Genomic DNA, 16537 nt, shown 5'->3' on the forward strand with positions numbered 1-16537 from the left:
GTGCTTGCTCACCTGCAGATTCCTGGGTCCCTCCCCTAGTTCCTCTGATGCCAGCCCATCTGCCGTGGCCCTGGGAGCCTGGTTTGCACAAGGTCCTGAGGGAGTCTTATCTCAGCCACGTCTGGGAAGTTTTTCACAGCAGGCAGCTGGAATACAGATGAAACAAGCTGTCCAAGGCCACCCACTCTGACTCCCGGCTCCCAGCGTCTGGGTCCCATGCCCAGGCCCCACCGCTCCGCACCCGCCCTCGAGGATGCGGCCTATGGCTGGCACCGAGCGCTTCTGCCACGTGTGTGCTGAGCACTCACCATGGGTGGGACTTGGTCCCACCTGCCAGAAACGGGAGGGGATTGAAGGTCAACAAGAGAATGGAGGAGGAAATAGATACGCCTAGATAAATTCACGGGTGTGGGAGCGGGCAGTAAGTCCACATCACCACCTTCCGAGGCACCCTCATCCCGTGTGACCCGTGTGTGGTGCCCCACACGGAATGCCAGAGCAGCCCACACTGAGGCTGTGGGCTCAAAAGAGGAGGGTGCCCAAAAAGATCTCTGGGGCACAAGAGCAAAGTAACAGGATTTTTTTTTTTTTTTTTTTTTGCTCATCCTCTAAAACTTTCTATTTTTATATTTTAATATATTCCTTGGAAGAAAAGCTATGGCCATCCTAGACAGCATATTAAAAAGCAGAGACATTACTTTGCCAACAAAGGTCCGTCTAGCCAAAGCTTTGGTTTTTCCAGTGGTCATGTATAGATGTGAGAGTCGGACTATAATGAAAGTTGAGTGCTGAAGAATTGATAGTTTTGAACTGTGGTGTTGGAAAAGACTCTTGAGAGTCCCTTGGACTGCAAGGAGATCCAACCAGTCCATCCTAAAGGAAATCAGTCCTGAACGTTCATTGGAAGGACTGATGCTCAAGCTGAAACTCCAATACTTTGGCCACATGATGCGAAGAACTGACTCATTGGAAAAGACCCTGATGCTGGGAAAGATTGAGGGCAGGAGAAGGGGCCAACAGAGGATGAAATGGTGGGATGGCATCACCGACTCAATGGTCATGACTTTGAGTAAACTCCAGGAGTTGGTGATGGACAGGGAAGCCTAGCGTGCTGCAGTCCACAGGGTTGGACAAAGAGTCGGACACAACTGAGCAACTGAACTGAACTGAATATGCCTGGTACACATGCATGCAAATACATGTGTATATATAAATACAAAAATATACATAACACACACATTTCTCAGACAGCAAGCCTATTTGCGACATGTGCTTAAAAACCTTTCAACTCTAAGGTTGAAAGTCCAAGAATGCAGCCCTCTGCCCACGCCCACCTGCTCACCTGCGGTTGACGTGCCGGCTGCTGAGAGGATTCTCTCTCCCCAACCTGTTTATGTCAGTAATGCTTGTAATTATTTGCTGTATAAGCCAGTGAATTTTTTTTTAATAGTCTCTATGAAAACGAACTTGGGCAGACTTGCAGATAATTCAGATTGGGTAGGTTTTGTAGTTATTTGTTTTTCTGTCAAATGTAGGGTGAACGAGACCTGTGTGAACAGGCGAGAGGATTGATCATGAGAACCTAGGTGCTGGTTGGGTTTGGTTTGCAGAAACCTCAGTTCTTGCTCTACCTTAAATCGTCTAAAGCCAGAAAGCAGAGATGTCGTATCACAGCACCTCACACCGTGAGAAGGACATCGGTTTTCACTCGGTGGAACTAGACCTTGGCCCCCAGAAAAGATGGGTGAGGGAACAAGCCGTGGGCTCTCGTTCCACAGTAGGTACGTTCTATAAGGGTTCCAGGAACGCAGAGTTAGCAGACACTGGACCATTGTTCCTGGAGGAAACGTGGGGTTTGTTTCCTGCAAGCCTCTGCTCACATTTTCATGTAGTAATCAGTACATAAACTTGTTTTATTAAGTGTATTTCTGTTTAATATATACCATTGACACATGACCACTGAACTCAAACAGCTGATGGCACTGTAGCTCATCTCACACACGTATTTTTCTCCACAAAGCCCGTCACGGGCTTCTAGCTGTTGGGGACACTGAGCGGCGCTCAGCTCTGCTCTTGGTGACCATTTTAAACAGAATCATCAACAAGAGGCCCTGAAGCGCTAGAGAAGTGGCGGGAAACAGATGACGAGAAGGACACTCGCTTCCAGTCAGAGCTGAGCATCTCCTTGACCAAGCCCAGCGGGGAACATGTGTGTCGAGCGGCTGACTCCTCCCACCCTGTCCCAGAACATGCCACAAAAAATGTGGGTTTGCAGATTTTAGCAAGGAGGCAAATTCACAAACACGGAATCTGCAAATAATAAGGGTCCACTGAATGGGTTGAGTAAAATAATGTGCGTGACTTTTTTTAAATGAAGTTCCCACCCCACCCCCTTTACCTGACTTTGCTCGAGGAGCCTGCCTCCAGCAGATGGAGCGCGCCCTGCTGTCTTCCATCGCTGAGTGGGGCCAGGGCCTCGACTTCCAGTGTGATGGGGCCATCACACACTCCCTGGGTTGCTAGCAGGCTGTGAGCTTAGATGTTGCGAGGTCCTGGTGCTGGTAAAGATTAATTGTAAATACTCTGCAAATATTCTACACAAAATATATGTCGTTAGTGGTAATGGTTAACTAGGAGGAGGGAGCCATCGTAGACCTCAGGTGAGATGCCCAAGGGCCCGCCGCAGACAGCTCCCTGTCTTCCTTACCTCTCACCTCACCTACCAGAGAAGGCACAGACCAGCTTCCAGGCGGTACCTTCACCTGCTCCGGGCCTAGACAGGACAGAGAGGAAAGTTGACGATGTGGGGTCGGGGGAGGGGGGCAGTGGGGCGGGAGAATCTGAACAGTGGCAGGAAGCAGGGTCCGGGGACACGGAAGCTGCGCTGTGCAGGCCACAGCTGCGAGATCTTTCCACACCTAAAGGCATTGGGCTCCCTGCAGCCATCACTGCCCCTAAGCCTTTATCACCGTTGGTGAGCTTAAGCAGCAGCCCCTCAAGAGGGGGTTGTGTTCCAAGTGGCTCACAGGCACCCACTGTGCTAAATTTAACAGAATGATAACACTGAATTTCAACAGTGAGAGGGTAGGCGTGTCAAGAGGGTGGGGGGGTAGAGACACGGGACCACGATGGCTGGGCCATCACGGCCCGACACAGGAGTGGAGCTGCACAGACTTGGTGCTGCCTTGGTGCCACCTGTGAAGCTCAGCCGCCTCACAAGTGAGGTGTCATCTTTGGTTTGCAGAGAATTTCAAAGCCAAAAGAGTTTCCCCTCAGGTGTGTGCAGTGTCAGCTCGGGCAGGTTGCTGTGCCCCTCTGCGCCCCAGGTTCCTTCTCGAAAGGCAGGGAAAAGACCTGCCTGGGATTTCTGTGGGAGCACGTGCGGATGTGAATGTGGTTGGAAAGAGGTGCTGTCCAGGGGGACCGCCTGTGATCCTGGGAGCACCCCAGGTCTACACTGCCTGACGTGGCTGGGCCTGTGAGACGGACCCCTGTGACTGGGGATGTTTCAGTTCCATTTAAATAAGGCTCTCATGGCGTCTGTATGCAGTGCAGGTTCGGAGGGTATGGGTGATGTCCTCATGGTGGTTGGGCTCAGTGAAGACCTAGGAGCCTGATCTGAAACGTGGCGGAAACGGAGATACCATTACATTATGAAGTGGTATTTGTGATGCATCTATGTGGCCCAGGCCAGGTCAGGTGTATGCGATCGTCTCTGAGGTGGAGCACGACATTCCTCTTCTGGTGGACTGCGTTTGTAAGAGCCTTCTAGGGCAGGGAGCCAGTTTGGTGGCAGGGGAGGGTGGGCACGCGAACAGGGCTGGTGTCTCGGCTTTGCTGCTTCCGGGCTGCGTGGCCTCCACCGCGTGGCCGGCTGTTGTCGCGCGTCCGTGTTTCCCTCTGGAGGATGAAGGTCAGGTGGCGTGCTGCCTCTGTGGGTGCCCTCGGGAGCTATAGTTACTACTCAGAGGCCAGGGGCATCGCAGCGGGACTGCACGGCCACCGTCACCCACTCCAGTTGGCTGGAGGGCTCGATCACCGTTCCCCCAGTCACACATCAGGGATCCTGCTGTGACTGCTCCAGCTGCTGTGGAGATCTGCGTTTTCTGGCATCCGAACATTTCTGATCATCAGAATCCACGGAGCTGGGGGTGGGATGTGTTTGCTCCACATAATGTAAATGCAGGTTAGAGCAGGTGGCCTCAGGTTGCCAGCCCTGTTCACACCTGTGCCGTCTACACAGATGGAGTGCCTGGGGCCGGGAGGACCTCCTTTTTTTTTTTTTTTTTTTATTTAAGGAGTTTGGTGTCGCTCAGCAGGAGCTGGTTGGCTTCTTGACATCACAGCCTCTTTATTTTGCTCGCTTGAAATGAAGCAGGAGGGAACCCCACGCAGCTGCCGGACGGGCAGCGCCACGGCCGCGGCCGCCGCCTCATCGCCTGTGCTCTCTCCTGGCAGGTGCGACGTCTGCTGCGTCACCTTTCGCACACACCGCGGCCTGCTGCGCCACAATGCACTGGTCCACAGGCAGCTCCCCAGGGACGCGCTGGGACGGCCTTTCATCCAGAACAACCCTGCCATCCCCGCCGGCTTCCATGACTTGGGCTTCACCGACTTCTCCTGTCGGAAGTTTCCCCGCATCTCTCAGGTACGCCATTGGCCAAGGCGGGACCCAGCTTCCCCACCCGAGGCAGGCTCTCCTTAAGACGCTGCCCTTTGGGCTCGGTCTGCCCCTCACAACCCTAGCTGAATTGAATCTGTATTGTTAATAGTGGTTCTTTAACATGCATATCACGGCTAAATATCTCTGGCATTGTAGTTTCTGTTCAAACGTTCTGGGTCATTGTTAACCTGAGCTGCATTCCTTCTCTGCTTATAAAATACCTGCCAAAGCTACTTTGGCGGTCATTCTTTGAAATTTTCAAAAATCGAGGTAAAAGATACCAACAGTGAAATTCTTCAGAAGCCCCAGGCTCAGTGTCTTATCCTGTATGTATACACTCATGTGCATGCGTCTGTGTGCACACACCCACATGTATACGCATGCATATATCCGCGTGTGTACCCACGTCTATGCGCTCTTGTAGCCCCAGCCGCCACCCCCTCATTCTCCCTGGAGGCCCTTCTCAGGCGGTGCCTGTCGCCCACAGTCAGAGGAAGCCCAGTCTCCACTGATGGCAGGGAGTTACCATCATTTAGGTTTGTAGGGACCACGTTTTTAAAGAGAGAACCCAGCCTCTGTGGTGGTGGTACTTCATGGCACTTTCCTGCCACTCTGCCCAGAGGCCCTGGAGACTGCCTCCCTCATTGGGCAGCTGGGGTTCCTAAGGTGCTTTGTAGCTGGTGCTCCTTTCTCAGGCCGAGGGGTGTTTGCGGGCAGGGGAGGGTGGGCTCCCCTCGGGCTGGGATAAGGGCCTGGCCAGGCCTGCAGTGCAGCCGGGAGCAGTTGCTGACTCCTCTCTGCCGGCTTCCCCGCAGGCCTGGTGTGAAACGAACCTGCGCAGGTGCATCAGTGAGCAGCACCGCTTCGTCTGCGACACGTGCGACAAGGCCTTCCCCATGCTCTCCTCGCTCACCCTACACAAGCAGACGCACGTGGCTGCCAACCAGAGCCCGGACCGGCTGCAGGCCAGGGCCCCGCCGGGCGACGACCTGGACCAGAAGGTCTTTCTGGCGGTGCTGGGCCTGCAGCACGCGGAGGACGTGCGGCCTGCGCCGGCGGAGGAGCCGCCGCCAGACGACAACCAGGCGATCCAGCTCCAGGCACTGCGGTGCCAGCTACCTCAGGAGCCCGGCTGTGCCGGCCTGCTCAGCCTGGCCCCCTTCGACGCCGCTGCCCTGGGCGGGGCGCTTGCCGTCCTCCCGGCCGCCTCGGACAGCGTGAAGCACCTGGCCCTGCAGCCCTTCCAGAAGGGCTTCATCATCCAGCCCGACAGCAGCATCGTGGTGAAGCCCATCTCCGGGGAGCCGGCCATCGAGCTAGCGGACATCCAGCAGATCCTGAAGATGGCTGCAGCCGCGCCGCCCCAGGTCGGCCTCCCGCCGCTGGCCAAGGCGCCCGCCGCGCCACTGCAGGCCGTCTTCAAGCACATGCCCCCTCTGAAGCCAAAGCCCCTGGCCGCGCCGCGCACGGTGGTGGCCACCTCCACACCCCCGCCCCTGGTCAACACCCAGCAGGCCTCCCCCGGCTGCGTCAGCCCTAGCCTGCCCCCGCCGCCGCTGAAGCTCCTCAAGGGCACGGCGGAGGTGGCCCCTGGCGCCCACCTGCTGCCGCCCAAGTCGGGGGCGCAGCTCTTCCTGCAGCCGCCGCGCCTCGAGCTGCCTGGCCAGGCCGAGGTGAAGACGCAGCTGGAGCAGGACAGCCTCCTGGAGGCGCTGCTGCCGCTGAGCGTGGAGGCCAAGATCAAGCAGGAGATCGCGGAGGGGGACCTCAAGGCCATCGTGGCGGGCCCCGGCGGCAAGAAGGCGCCGGCCGTGCGCAAGGTGCTCTACCCCTGCCGCTTCTGCAGCCAGGTGTTCGCCTTCTCGGGCGTGCTGCGCGCGCACGTGCGCTCCCACCTGGGCATCTCGCCCTACCAGTGCAACATCTGCGACTACATTGCCGCCGACAAGGCCGCGCTTATCCGCCACCTGCGCACGCACAGTGGCGAGCGGCCCTACATCTGCAAGATATGCCACTACCCCTTCACGGTCAAGGCCAACTGCGAGCGGCACCTGCGCAAGAAGCACCTCAAGGCCACACGGAAGGACATCGAGAAGAACATCGAGTACGTGACGAGCAGCACGCCCGAGCTGGTGGACACTTTGTGCTCCCCCGACACCGTGTGCCGGCTGTGTGGCGAGGACCTGAAGCACTACCGTGCGCTCCGCGTCCACATGCGCGCGCACTGCGGCCGCGGCCTGGGCGGCTGCCCCAAGCCCCGCAAGCCCTTCGAGTGCAAGGAGTGCAGCGCTGCCTTCTCGGCCAAGCGCAACTGCATCCACCACGTGCTCAAGCAGCACCTGCACGTGCCCGAGCGCGACATCGAGAGCTACGTCCTGGCGGCCGACGGCCTGGGCCCCGCCAACACCCCCGCCGAGGCCCCGGGCCGCACCGACGAGGGCGAGCGCAAGCCCCTGGCCGCCTTCTTGGAGCCCCAGAACGGCTTTCTTCCCGCGGGCCCCGCCCAGCCTCTGCCCGCGCACGTTGCCGTCAAAGTGGAGCCCGCCAATAACCTCGCCACTGACTTCAACGAGCCCCTGGACTTCTCCCAGAAGGGCCTGGCCCTGATCCAAGTGAAGCAGGAGAACGCAGCTGCCTTCCTGAGCCCCTCCGCTCCCTATGATTGCTCCATGGAGCCCATCGACCTGTCTATCCCCAAGAACTTCCGGAGAGGAGACAAGGACTCGGCTGCTCCCGGGGAGGCCAAGAAGCCTGAGCAGGAACCTGGGAGCAGCGAGCAGGCCTCCCCAGGCCCACCAGCCTGCCCCACGCTGCCAGCGACCTTGGGTGCCAGCGGGCCCCTGGAGAAGCCGGGGGTCCCTGCCGCGGCATCCTCGGCGGCCAGCCCTCTGGAAGCCGCAGCGCTGCCCCTGCAGGGCCCCGTTCAACTCGCCGTGCCCCTCTATTCCTCAGCCCTAGTCAACAGCTCTCCACTCTTGGGCAGCTCAACCCTCGGCAGCCCGGCCTTGCTGCGGCCGCTGCGCCCCAAGCCCCCCCTGCTCTTGCCAAAGCCCCCCGTGACAGACGAGTTGCCCCCACTGGCCTCCATCGCCCAGATCATCTCATCTGTGTCCTCGGCCCCCACCTTGCTGAAGACCAAGGTGGCCGACCCGGGGCCGGGAGGAACCAGTGGTACTGCCGCGGCCTCAGATGGCATCGGGGGTGCCCTCCCCAAAGCCACCACCGACATCACCAGCCTGAAAGAATCCAGTGACTCACCCCCCTCCGCCAACAGCCCAGAGGCAGCCTCGCCCACCGAGCAGGGACCAGCCGGCTTGTCGAAGAAGAGGGGCCGGAAGAGGGGGGCGCGGAGCCGGGCGCGCAGCAGCGGCGGGGTGGACCTGGACTCCAGCGGGGAGTTCGCCAGTATCGAGAAGATGCTGGCCACCACGGACACCAACAAGTTCAGCCCATTCCTGCAGAGCGCGGAGGACGACGCCCAGGACGAGGTGGCCGCAGCCCCCGCAGACCACAACGGGCCCAGCGACGAGGAGCAGGGCAGCCCACCCGAGGACAGGCTGCTGAGGGCGAAGCGCAACTCATACGCCAACTGCCTGCAGAAGATCAATTGCCCGCACTGCTCGCGGGTCTTCCCCTGGGCCAGCTCCCTGCAGAGGCACATGCTCACGCACACTGGTAAGAGAGCGGGCGGCGAGGAATGGGAGCCATGGCGGCCCTCCTCCCCACCCCGATTCCCAGCTTGTCCTCCTCTTCAGTCCCAGGAGTTGGGGGGCTTGCCTGATGGCCCAAGAGTCTGTAACCAGAATGGCCTGTCTCCGTCGTCTGGGCCCCCAAGGGCATCTGGAAAAGGGAGGTGGTGGGGTGTTTTCAGGTGCGGTGGTCCTGGGCCATCTCATCCCTTGGTTGGGAGGAGGCACCTAAGGGAGCGGGGACTTTGACAGAAGATTTTGCATCCCATCCTCAAGGCAGCTTTTAAAACTGCAAACATTCTGTGATGTTCTTTTGACTGCTGTGTATTCTAAAGGGAAATATTGCAGATTGTGCAGCCACTTTTCAGTGCAATGAGGCAATGACACCTTCTCCTGGTTATCATGATCATTAGTGTCAGACTAGTTTTAGAATTTAAAAATTTTTTACTTGTACTAAGGTGGATTGTTCCAGAGAAACATGCGAATATATTCTTCTAAGTAACAGGTTTAAGTTGTCAAACAGATAGCCCCAGAGTATTTTTCAAATGTTTTCATATATTATAAAGAGAAGTTTAAGATAAGAAACACACTTTAAGTAATTTGACTCCAGGTAGTTAATGGTCAAGTGACCATGCAACTTCCATCTTAATTCTGAGTCACTGAGGATTCAAACAGGATTTATGTCTTTGAACTAAGGGTAGTTTGGGTGAGATTCTTAACCTTTTGGAGATGACCACCCAAATATAAAGTGATCGGACCTGAAACAGAACAAAAGAGTTGTACGGTACAAGATTGCCAGATAAAACACAGGACCCCAGTTAAGTCTTGGATTTCAAATAAGCAACAGATGGTTTTTAGTGTATGCATCTCCCATGCACTGTTTGGGGTAGGCTGAAGGGGGACATGGGGAGGGGGCGGCAGAGCCGTTGCGGGTGACGGGGGCCCTGGGGGGCTTCAGGAGGAAAGTGTTTCTTAGAAGGCACCCCCCACGGCAGTCTCTCTTGCCGCCCTGTTGGGGTTGTGCCCACCTGTCATCTGCAGGGTCTCTGAGAAGTGAACACTCCTCTTCCGACTTCTCAGCAGCCAGCTGGTCGGGTCTGAGGAGCCGGCGCTGCCTGCGCACTCACTCCTCCCCCGGCGCCCCGGGCCCAGCAGGTCCCCCCGACTCTCGGACGTTCTGTTCTCTTCCCGGCAAGCCCACAGTCTCCCTGAGAGGACCGTGCGGCCGGTACTTCCTCTCCAGACTTGTGCCAAGTCTCTGTAGGCATCTGGCAGAAGTTCCCTTCAAGTGCCCAAGCGTCCTCTTGGTTTATGATTTGGAGGCGTGGGCACAGAGCGGGGGAGAGGGGAGTGGGAGACAGGGCAGGTGGGGGCAGGCAGGACCTTGTTTTCCCTGCTCAGTCACCGCGCCCCTGAGGGCTCTGTCCCTGTCTGTCTGCCCTGTGTTGCTGCCGTGGGCATCGCAGGCCTTGTCTCTGGAGGGCGGAGCAGCTGTCCAGAGCTGGTCTTGGTGACAGGCCACGAGGGCCATGCTGTCCCCATCTTGCCCGGAGGAGACCGAGGCCCAGGGTGGGTTGAGTGATTTGCCTGCAGGCGTTCAGTGGTGGTCCTGGGTTGGGAGCCTGGCTGCGTCCCCTGCCGCCGCCCCGGCCCTGTCTGAGCATGTAGGGGGGGCGTGCGTGTCCTGACCCATCCCCAAGGCATAGGATGGGGAGGTGGTTTGAGACAAGGTGCAGCATGGCTGCGGACCCCAAGCTGCTGACAGGATGGTGTTAGCCACACACTTTGGCCCGGACAGAGGCCGGCGCCCCGGGGGCTCAGTTACCCTACTCTGCTGTTTCACAGCCTCGGCTTCCAGAGGCAATCTCTGCATCAAGCTGCCTAGTGATTTTAGAGAGTGTTCAGCAGCAGGGACAGGGAATTCCATCATCTCTGCAGGATCTCCCAGACATGTTTGCAGGCCATCCCACCACCTAAACAGGCAGCATTAAGCAACCCAGAGGCTGAGTGTCCAGCTGGGGGTTCACTGTTGCTCAGGCAAGGGGCGTGTGGTCGCAGCCCTCTCTGCGTGACTCGGGTTCTAGGAACCGTGTCTCAGGAGGAAGCTGGCATGGCTGGCGCACTTCGTGACCTGGCGTGGTCTCCACTCACAGCTGCTTCCTCCTTCCGCTCCTCTGCTGGCCCGAGGCATCTAGTTGAGGGGAGCCGCCCTGGTTCCTTCCTTCTCGGCCTGACCAGTCCGCCTCTTCAGAAGATGGCTCTCTGGTTTCCGCCTTTTCCCCTCGTGCGCATCCCGTGTGTTTTCAGGCTACAGGTAAAAAAGACAGTGCCAGAAAATGGTTCATTTCAGCCCCACCCAACTTCCTCCTGCTGAAATGGAGCGTCGGGACCCTGTGAGGGCTGAGGTGCCTCCAGCTCTGCCGGTCCTAGTCCCTGGCCTCGCCCGCTTCCTCGTGGTTGGTCTCACTGATGTTTCTTCCAGCCTGGATCCCACCTACCTTTCCCACTCTCTGTTCACAGATACTGCGTTGGGGCTGGAATCTGTGGGCTGCACGCCTCTGTGCAGGGAGCCTCTGTGGTGAGTGCTCCCAGAGTGCTCCCAGTGGGATGCACACCTGTGGAGAGTGTTCCCAGTGGGATGCACGCCTCAGTGTGGAGCGGGCTCCCAGTGGGATGCACGCCTCAGTGTGGAGCGCACTCCCAGTGGGATGCACACCTCTGTGGAGAGTGCTCCCAGTGGGATGCACACCTCTGTGGAGAGTGCTCTTAGCGGGATGCACGCTTCTGTGGTGAGTGCTCCCAGTGGGATGCACACCTGTGGAGAGTGTTCCCAGTGGGATGCACGCCTCAGTGTGGAGCGGGCTCCCAGTGGGATGCTCGCCTCAGTGTGGAGCACACTCCCAGTGGGATGCACACCTCTGTGGAGCGTGCTCCCAGTGGGATGCACGCCTCTGTGGAGCGCGCTCCCAGTGGGATGCACGCCTCTGTGGAGAATGCTCCCAGTGGGATGCACACGTCTGTGGAGAGTGCTCCCAGTGGGATGCATGCCTCTGTGGAGCACCCTCCCAGTGGGATCCACGCCTCAGTTTGGAGCGCGCTCCCAGTGGGATGCACACCTCTGTGTGGAGAGCGCTCCCAACCTCGCTGGGGTTTGACTGCTTTTCACCTTCTTAGGCAGCAGGTCTGGGAGCGTCTTCCTGGCCAGCCCTGCGTTGTCTCTGCCCAATCCTGAAAGAAAGAGACCCGGGGGCAGTAGGGCGATGGAGAGCTGGCTGAGGGGGTGAAGCCAGGTCATCACACTTACTCTGGGCGTTCACCCTTGATTCCCTCCTGCCCTGCCTGCCAGACAGCGCCATGTGCCTCTTGTAAAATTTCTCTCGTTTCTTGCCTGTTCCGACACCGCGAGTGTGAGTCGCAGGGTGTCATAGGTCTTTGGTGCAAAGGTGCATTTGGTGTCAAAGGTCTTTGGTGCCTGTGGTCACAGGTGCGCTTAGAAACAGCCCTGCTAACGCAGTCTTCTGTGGCTGTTACCAAATGGGTAAAATCATCAGATACCTTCGACACGGATCACCAGTCAGCAAGGCTTTTCTGAAGACTGTGACAATAAAATACTAGAAGGGTTTTTGTTTTCCTCTGTCCGTGCGTCTGGAGGGCACGCTGCTATTTAAAAATGTGTGACTTACGCAGTGAAAGGGGGACTTTTAAAGACTCCCGTTGGTTGTCACTTTGGGAATCTTCCTAATTGGATACAGTACTTCCAGGTCATTGAGTTGGTTTCTAAACTTAACCTTAGCATGAATCTTCCTCATCATGAGATATCCGCCTGGCTCTTGAAACCGGCTGTAAAAGTGAAGCGTTTACCAGTGTGGAGATCGTAGGGTACCTCGTATAGTAGGGAGAAGCAAGAAGCCAGCCGCTCTGTGTGAAATCAAGAACCAGATTACAGCTCACAGTCACAGCTTCTGACTTGTTTTCTTCTCAGGCCTGTTTCTCGTGTTTTCACACTGGCCTGACTCAGGGAGACTGTGATTGTTGCTTTTGGAGAATGAAATGTTAAAGGGAAAATATTTTCTTCTTCCTTACAACAGAGCCTAAATAATTATTAAACATTAGGTTTGACATTTAGTGAACAGAAGTAATTTGAAGGGCACACACACACACAAAGAAAACATTAAAATACTTGACAACTCGTCTTCACACAAAAAGCCATGACTTTTTTTTTTAACATGGGAATTTTTATAAATTTAGCACAAAACATCTGCAAGGTTTGCGAAGCACGGGTTCTCCAGTTCATCCTCTCAGGCCCACGTGGAGCTCCCTAGAGTAACTGTTTTTAAAATTTGCAGCTGTGCTGGGTCTTTGTTGCTGTGCACGAGCTTTTCTCTAGTCGCAGCGCGTGGGGCTGCTCTCCGGTCATGAGGCACTGGCTTCTTACTGTGCTGGCTTCTCTGGTTGCAGAGCGCAGGATCAAGGCGTCTGGGCTCGGGAGGTGTGGCTCCTGGACTCCAGAGCACAGGCTCAGTGGTTGTGGCCCTAGGACCTAATTGCTCAGCATGTGTGTGGGACCTTCCCGGACCAGAGATCGAACCCCGGTCTCCTGCACTGGCAGGCGGATTCTTTACCGCCAAACCCCCAGGGAAGCCCTGCACATGACTGGTTTCTGATTCCACTTACCCGTCCTTCTAATTGCACTGTCTTTGATGGTTCTAGACATCTGTATTTAAAAACCTCTACCAGCAGTCTGGAACCATCTCTCAGAGGAGAATGGACGTCCCTTTCTTTGGCTACAGCTGATGCTCAAACTTGGGCTGTGTGGATTCAGGCAGTGCGAGCCCTTCCCGTCCTGGGAATCTCGGCGCCAGGCCCATGTTGTCCATTACCCGCGTGTGGGCTTGTGTGCCTTCACCAGGCTCTGGGGCCTGGTGATGCGCGTGGGGATCGAAATGGAAGGCCAGCCCCCATCGGCAGGTCGAGGGAGCAGCGCTGGCTGGCTGCCTGCTGTGTCTTGCGGCGGGGGCGGAGGGTGTGTATGTGTCCAACCAGGGCAGCCCTGGGGTCATGAGATAGCGGTGAGCCCTGTTTGTTGCTATACAAAGCCTTTTCCCAGTGACCTTGGAACGTGGCAGCTGGGGAAAGCAGAGGACTCCAGTGAGGCAGGAGATGATAGCACGCCCCGTGCCCTGAAGCCCACGCCCTCCCTTCCCTGCCCCCCTCTTCTTTGCTTCTCTTCCTCCTCACTCTGTGCCCTGGCTCTGCCATGCGTCCATCCTTGCAGGCGCAGATCAGGCACCATGGAGCCCCCAGAAGGAATCCTAACAGAAGGAGGGGGCGCTGGTCACAGCAGATAGTGGCCAGGTCAGGCAGGTTGGGGGGGCGCTCGGGGACCCAGCTTCTTCACACTCGGGGTGCTGAGTGGAGCACGTGGTCTCTGGGGAGACTCGTCCCTGCTGGCCCCTCATCTCCCACCGGCAAGAGTGTAAAGTGAGGGGGCAGACCCGACACCGCCCCACCCCCGCCCAGGCCGTCTAGCTGGCTAGAGCCACAGGACCCTTGAGCAGAGGTCGGGCGGGAGGCACCCTGGGAAGTCCAGGACTCAGCTCTTCCTGTCCAGGTGGGCGGGTCAGACCCCTAGAGACCCCCGGGGTTTCAAGATGGCCCTCCATCCTGTTCGGTGCCCCGCGTCTGCGGTGCTGCCAGGCTGGGGTGTGCGTTGGCATCCTCGCTGTGGCGGCCACGGGCGGGGGCCTGCGCACGTCCCTCCTCTCACCTCTGTTCTTGTTATTATGTAAGATTTTTTTTTTTTAATTGTGAGATTTATTTTAAAGATATGTGTCTTGCTTTCATTGTTAACTTTCAGTATTTTAAAGACAAACCCATTATCCACTCAGGATGAGGGAAGATGACCGTTTGCCTTATTGAAGTTCTCGGGGTTCATTTCTTACTGTGTTTTGTTTATTTTCTTGAAAGGGGTGGGGGGTGGGAACCAATGCCAGTGATCCCCGGAGAAGGAACCGGAAGCAGACTTTCCTTTTTCGCTGCAGTAGAAAGCCAGGTAAATATGTATTTTTTTTCCCCCGATTCAGGTCAGAAACCCTTCCCTTGTCAAAAATGCGGTGCCTTCTTTTCCACCAAATCTAACTGTGAACGACACCAGTTGCGCAAACACGGAGTTACTGCCTGTTCCCTGAGAAGAAATGGGCTTATCCCCCAGTCAAAAGAGAGTGATGGAGCCCGTGATAGCACAGGTAGTGCCTCCAGGCGGTGGAGAGGGGCGCCCTTAGCCGCCCGGCCTCCCTTTCTCTGCAGGAGCCCGCGTGTCCCAGCTGCTGGGGAAGGTCTGACCTTCCCCTCCCCACCCCCCCACGCCTGCTCTTGCCCTTTGCCCCCTAGAGCTGGGCGGTGCGGGAGGGTGAGCAGTCCCGCTCTTTGTAGGAACACGTCTGAGAGGGATGTGGAAGCGCTGGGCTGGTGTTTTGGGAAACCCCAGCGGGGGCCTTGTCCTACAGGGCAGGGATGGGCCGGCTGGGAAGGTCCTGCAGGAACCCGCGATGCCCCGCCCCCCACGGGGAGGGGCCGGCCAGGCGGAGTGTTTTCAATAACTCTCTTCCCAGTAAAAACCTTAGTCCTGTTTGAGAAAGCACTGTGCATGTCCTTTCTCTAATCCCATCTCCGCTTGCTCCGAATCCGGGTATTATTCTCGTGTGCTGATACGCGCTTCCTTCCTCCAGCCCTCCAGAGCAATTAACGGCTGCCCGTGCGTCCCCCGCCGCCTTTTTCCCTTCCAGCTTCTGTATTTACTCATGTTCTCTGTTGAGTGCCTTCCATTATCTCCAACCGCTGGGGGTTTGTGTCCCTCACCCCCGAAACAACACCAAGCATCGCTGCCTTTGGGTGGCCCAGACGCGGGGCCGGGGGCTGACGCTGAGGAAGTGTTGCAGGTGTGGGTTCAGTGTGACGGATGGCGAAAGCTTGACTTTTCCCCATTTTCTGAAGCCGAGGAGACTCCCCCCAGGTGTGTTTTCCTACTGTTCCTGGTCACTGTGTCCCATGCTTCCTGCCCTCAGACTGAGTGGGGCGGGGGTCCCCCTCTCCTGGGAGTGAGCGTGGACTGGAGGGCCGGCTCTAGCCCCCGCCCCCGGCCGCCTCGTCCGTGTTGTCAGAGACGGGGAGGGCGTCGGTGCGGAACCTCTTCTCGGGGCCACGCCTCCCCCCAGCCAGAGAGACGCCATGCCCTCGGCCGTGGTCAGACCCTCCGGCTTCCAGGCCCACGTGACTGGCCAGGATCTGCTAGTGGAGAGGAGTCCGGGCGCCCACGGAGTCTTGCTGTGACTGCTGCCCTCGGGCCCATGGTGCTGGGTGACCTGCCATTCACCCCGCGAAGCTGGCCACTGGGCTGGCAGGGCGCAGCTTCGTTGGGACGGCCCTGCCAGTGTCTGAGTCTCCGCTGCCACGTCAGGTTCTGCCCGGCCCCACTCTTGCAGCCCATCAAGGTTCCCAGGGGGCCGCGGGGCGCCCTTGGCGCCCACGCTGGCAGACGAGTCTTAAAGTGTAACAGCCACGATGCACACTTTGGGTTCAGCATCTTGAGCTGTGTGACCAGGGAGCACCCAAACCAGGGCTCCTGCAGATGCGAAGCTAGTCTTAGCCTCCGGGTAGCTCCACGTCTTCACGGTGGGGGTACTTGTTTTATAAACTGCAGTTATGAGTTTGGCTTTTCCAAGTTTCACAGCACCCTCCTCACCTCGACCCTGCCCGGAGGGTGTATAGGTTTCCCTTAAGGGACAAAGCCTCTAGAAAAAGAAAATTCAGTGAGAGTTGTAACGAAAAACCAGCATAGAGAAAATATAGGTTTGGTGTAATTGTGGTCACAGTCCGCGGTGAGAAAGAAGGCTGAGAGAGAAGACGAGAGAAGGAGGGTCGGGGAGCAGGAGCTCCGTGCTTTCGAGAGCTTTTCACACCAGGTGAGGGCGATGGAGGGTGGAGGTTTCTTTCAGGCTCCTTCCCATGAAGTGAAAAAAGTCAGGCTTTGGAGAAAAACCATAAAAACACAAAGGCAGGAAACGACCCAGGCCGTTCTTGAGGGATTTCTAGGTTTATATGCCTGGGTTGCATTTTCGGAAAAATCCCAGAACATGTTTTGCAACATAGGTCTGACTTTCTCAATCACAGAAGGTCTCTCATCACA

General features: G+C 57.2%; 1 protein-coding gene across 5 annotated transcripts in view; it reads left to right on the top strand.

Annotated features, from left to right (window-relative positions):
* RREB1 (ras responsive element binding protein 1) overlaps window positions 1–16537 on the top strand; it is a 166815-nt gene that overhangs the window by 142389 nt on the left and 7889 nt on the right. For 4 of the 5 annotated variants that reach the window (XM_070360939.1, XM_070360936.1, XM_070360937.1 and 1 more), the window contains 3 exons: window positions 4459–4648; window positions 5479–8338; window positions 14436–14597. In XM_070360939.1, coding sequence (XP_070217040.1) covers window positions 4459–4648; window positions 5479–8338; window positions 14436–14597 — 3212 coding nt within the window. The remainder of the gene's footprint in view (window positions 1–4458; window positions 4649–5478; window positions 8339–14435; window positions 14598–16537) is intronic. The other variant, XM_070360940.1, reaches the window with a different exon arrangement.

Source organism: Bos mutus, chromosome 23 (assembly GCF_027580195.1).
Source record: "Bos mutus isolate GX-2022 chromosome 23, NWIPB_WYAK_1.1, whole genome shotgun sequence".
Taxonomy (NCBI): domain Eukaryota; kingdom Metazoa; phylum Chordata; class Mammalia; order Artiodactyla; family Bovidae; genus Bos; species Bos mutus.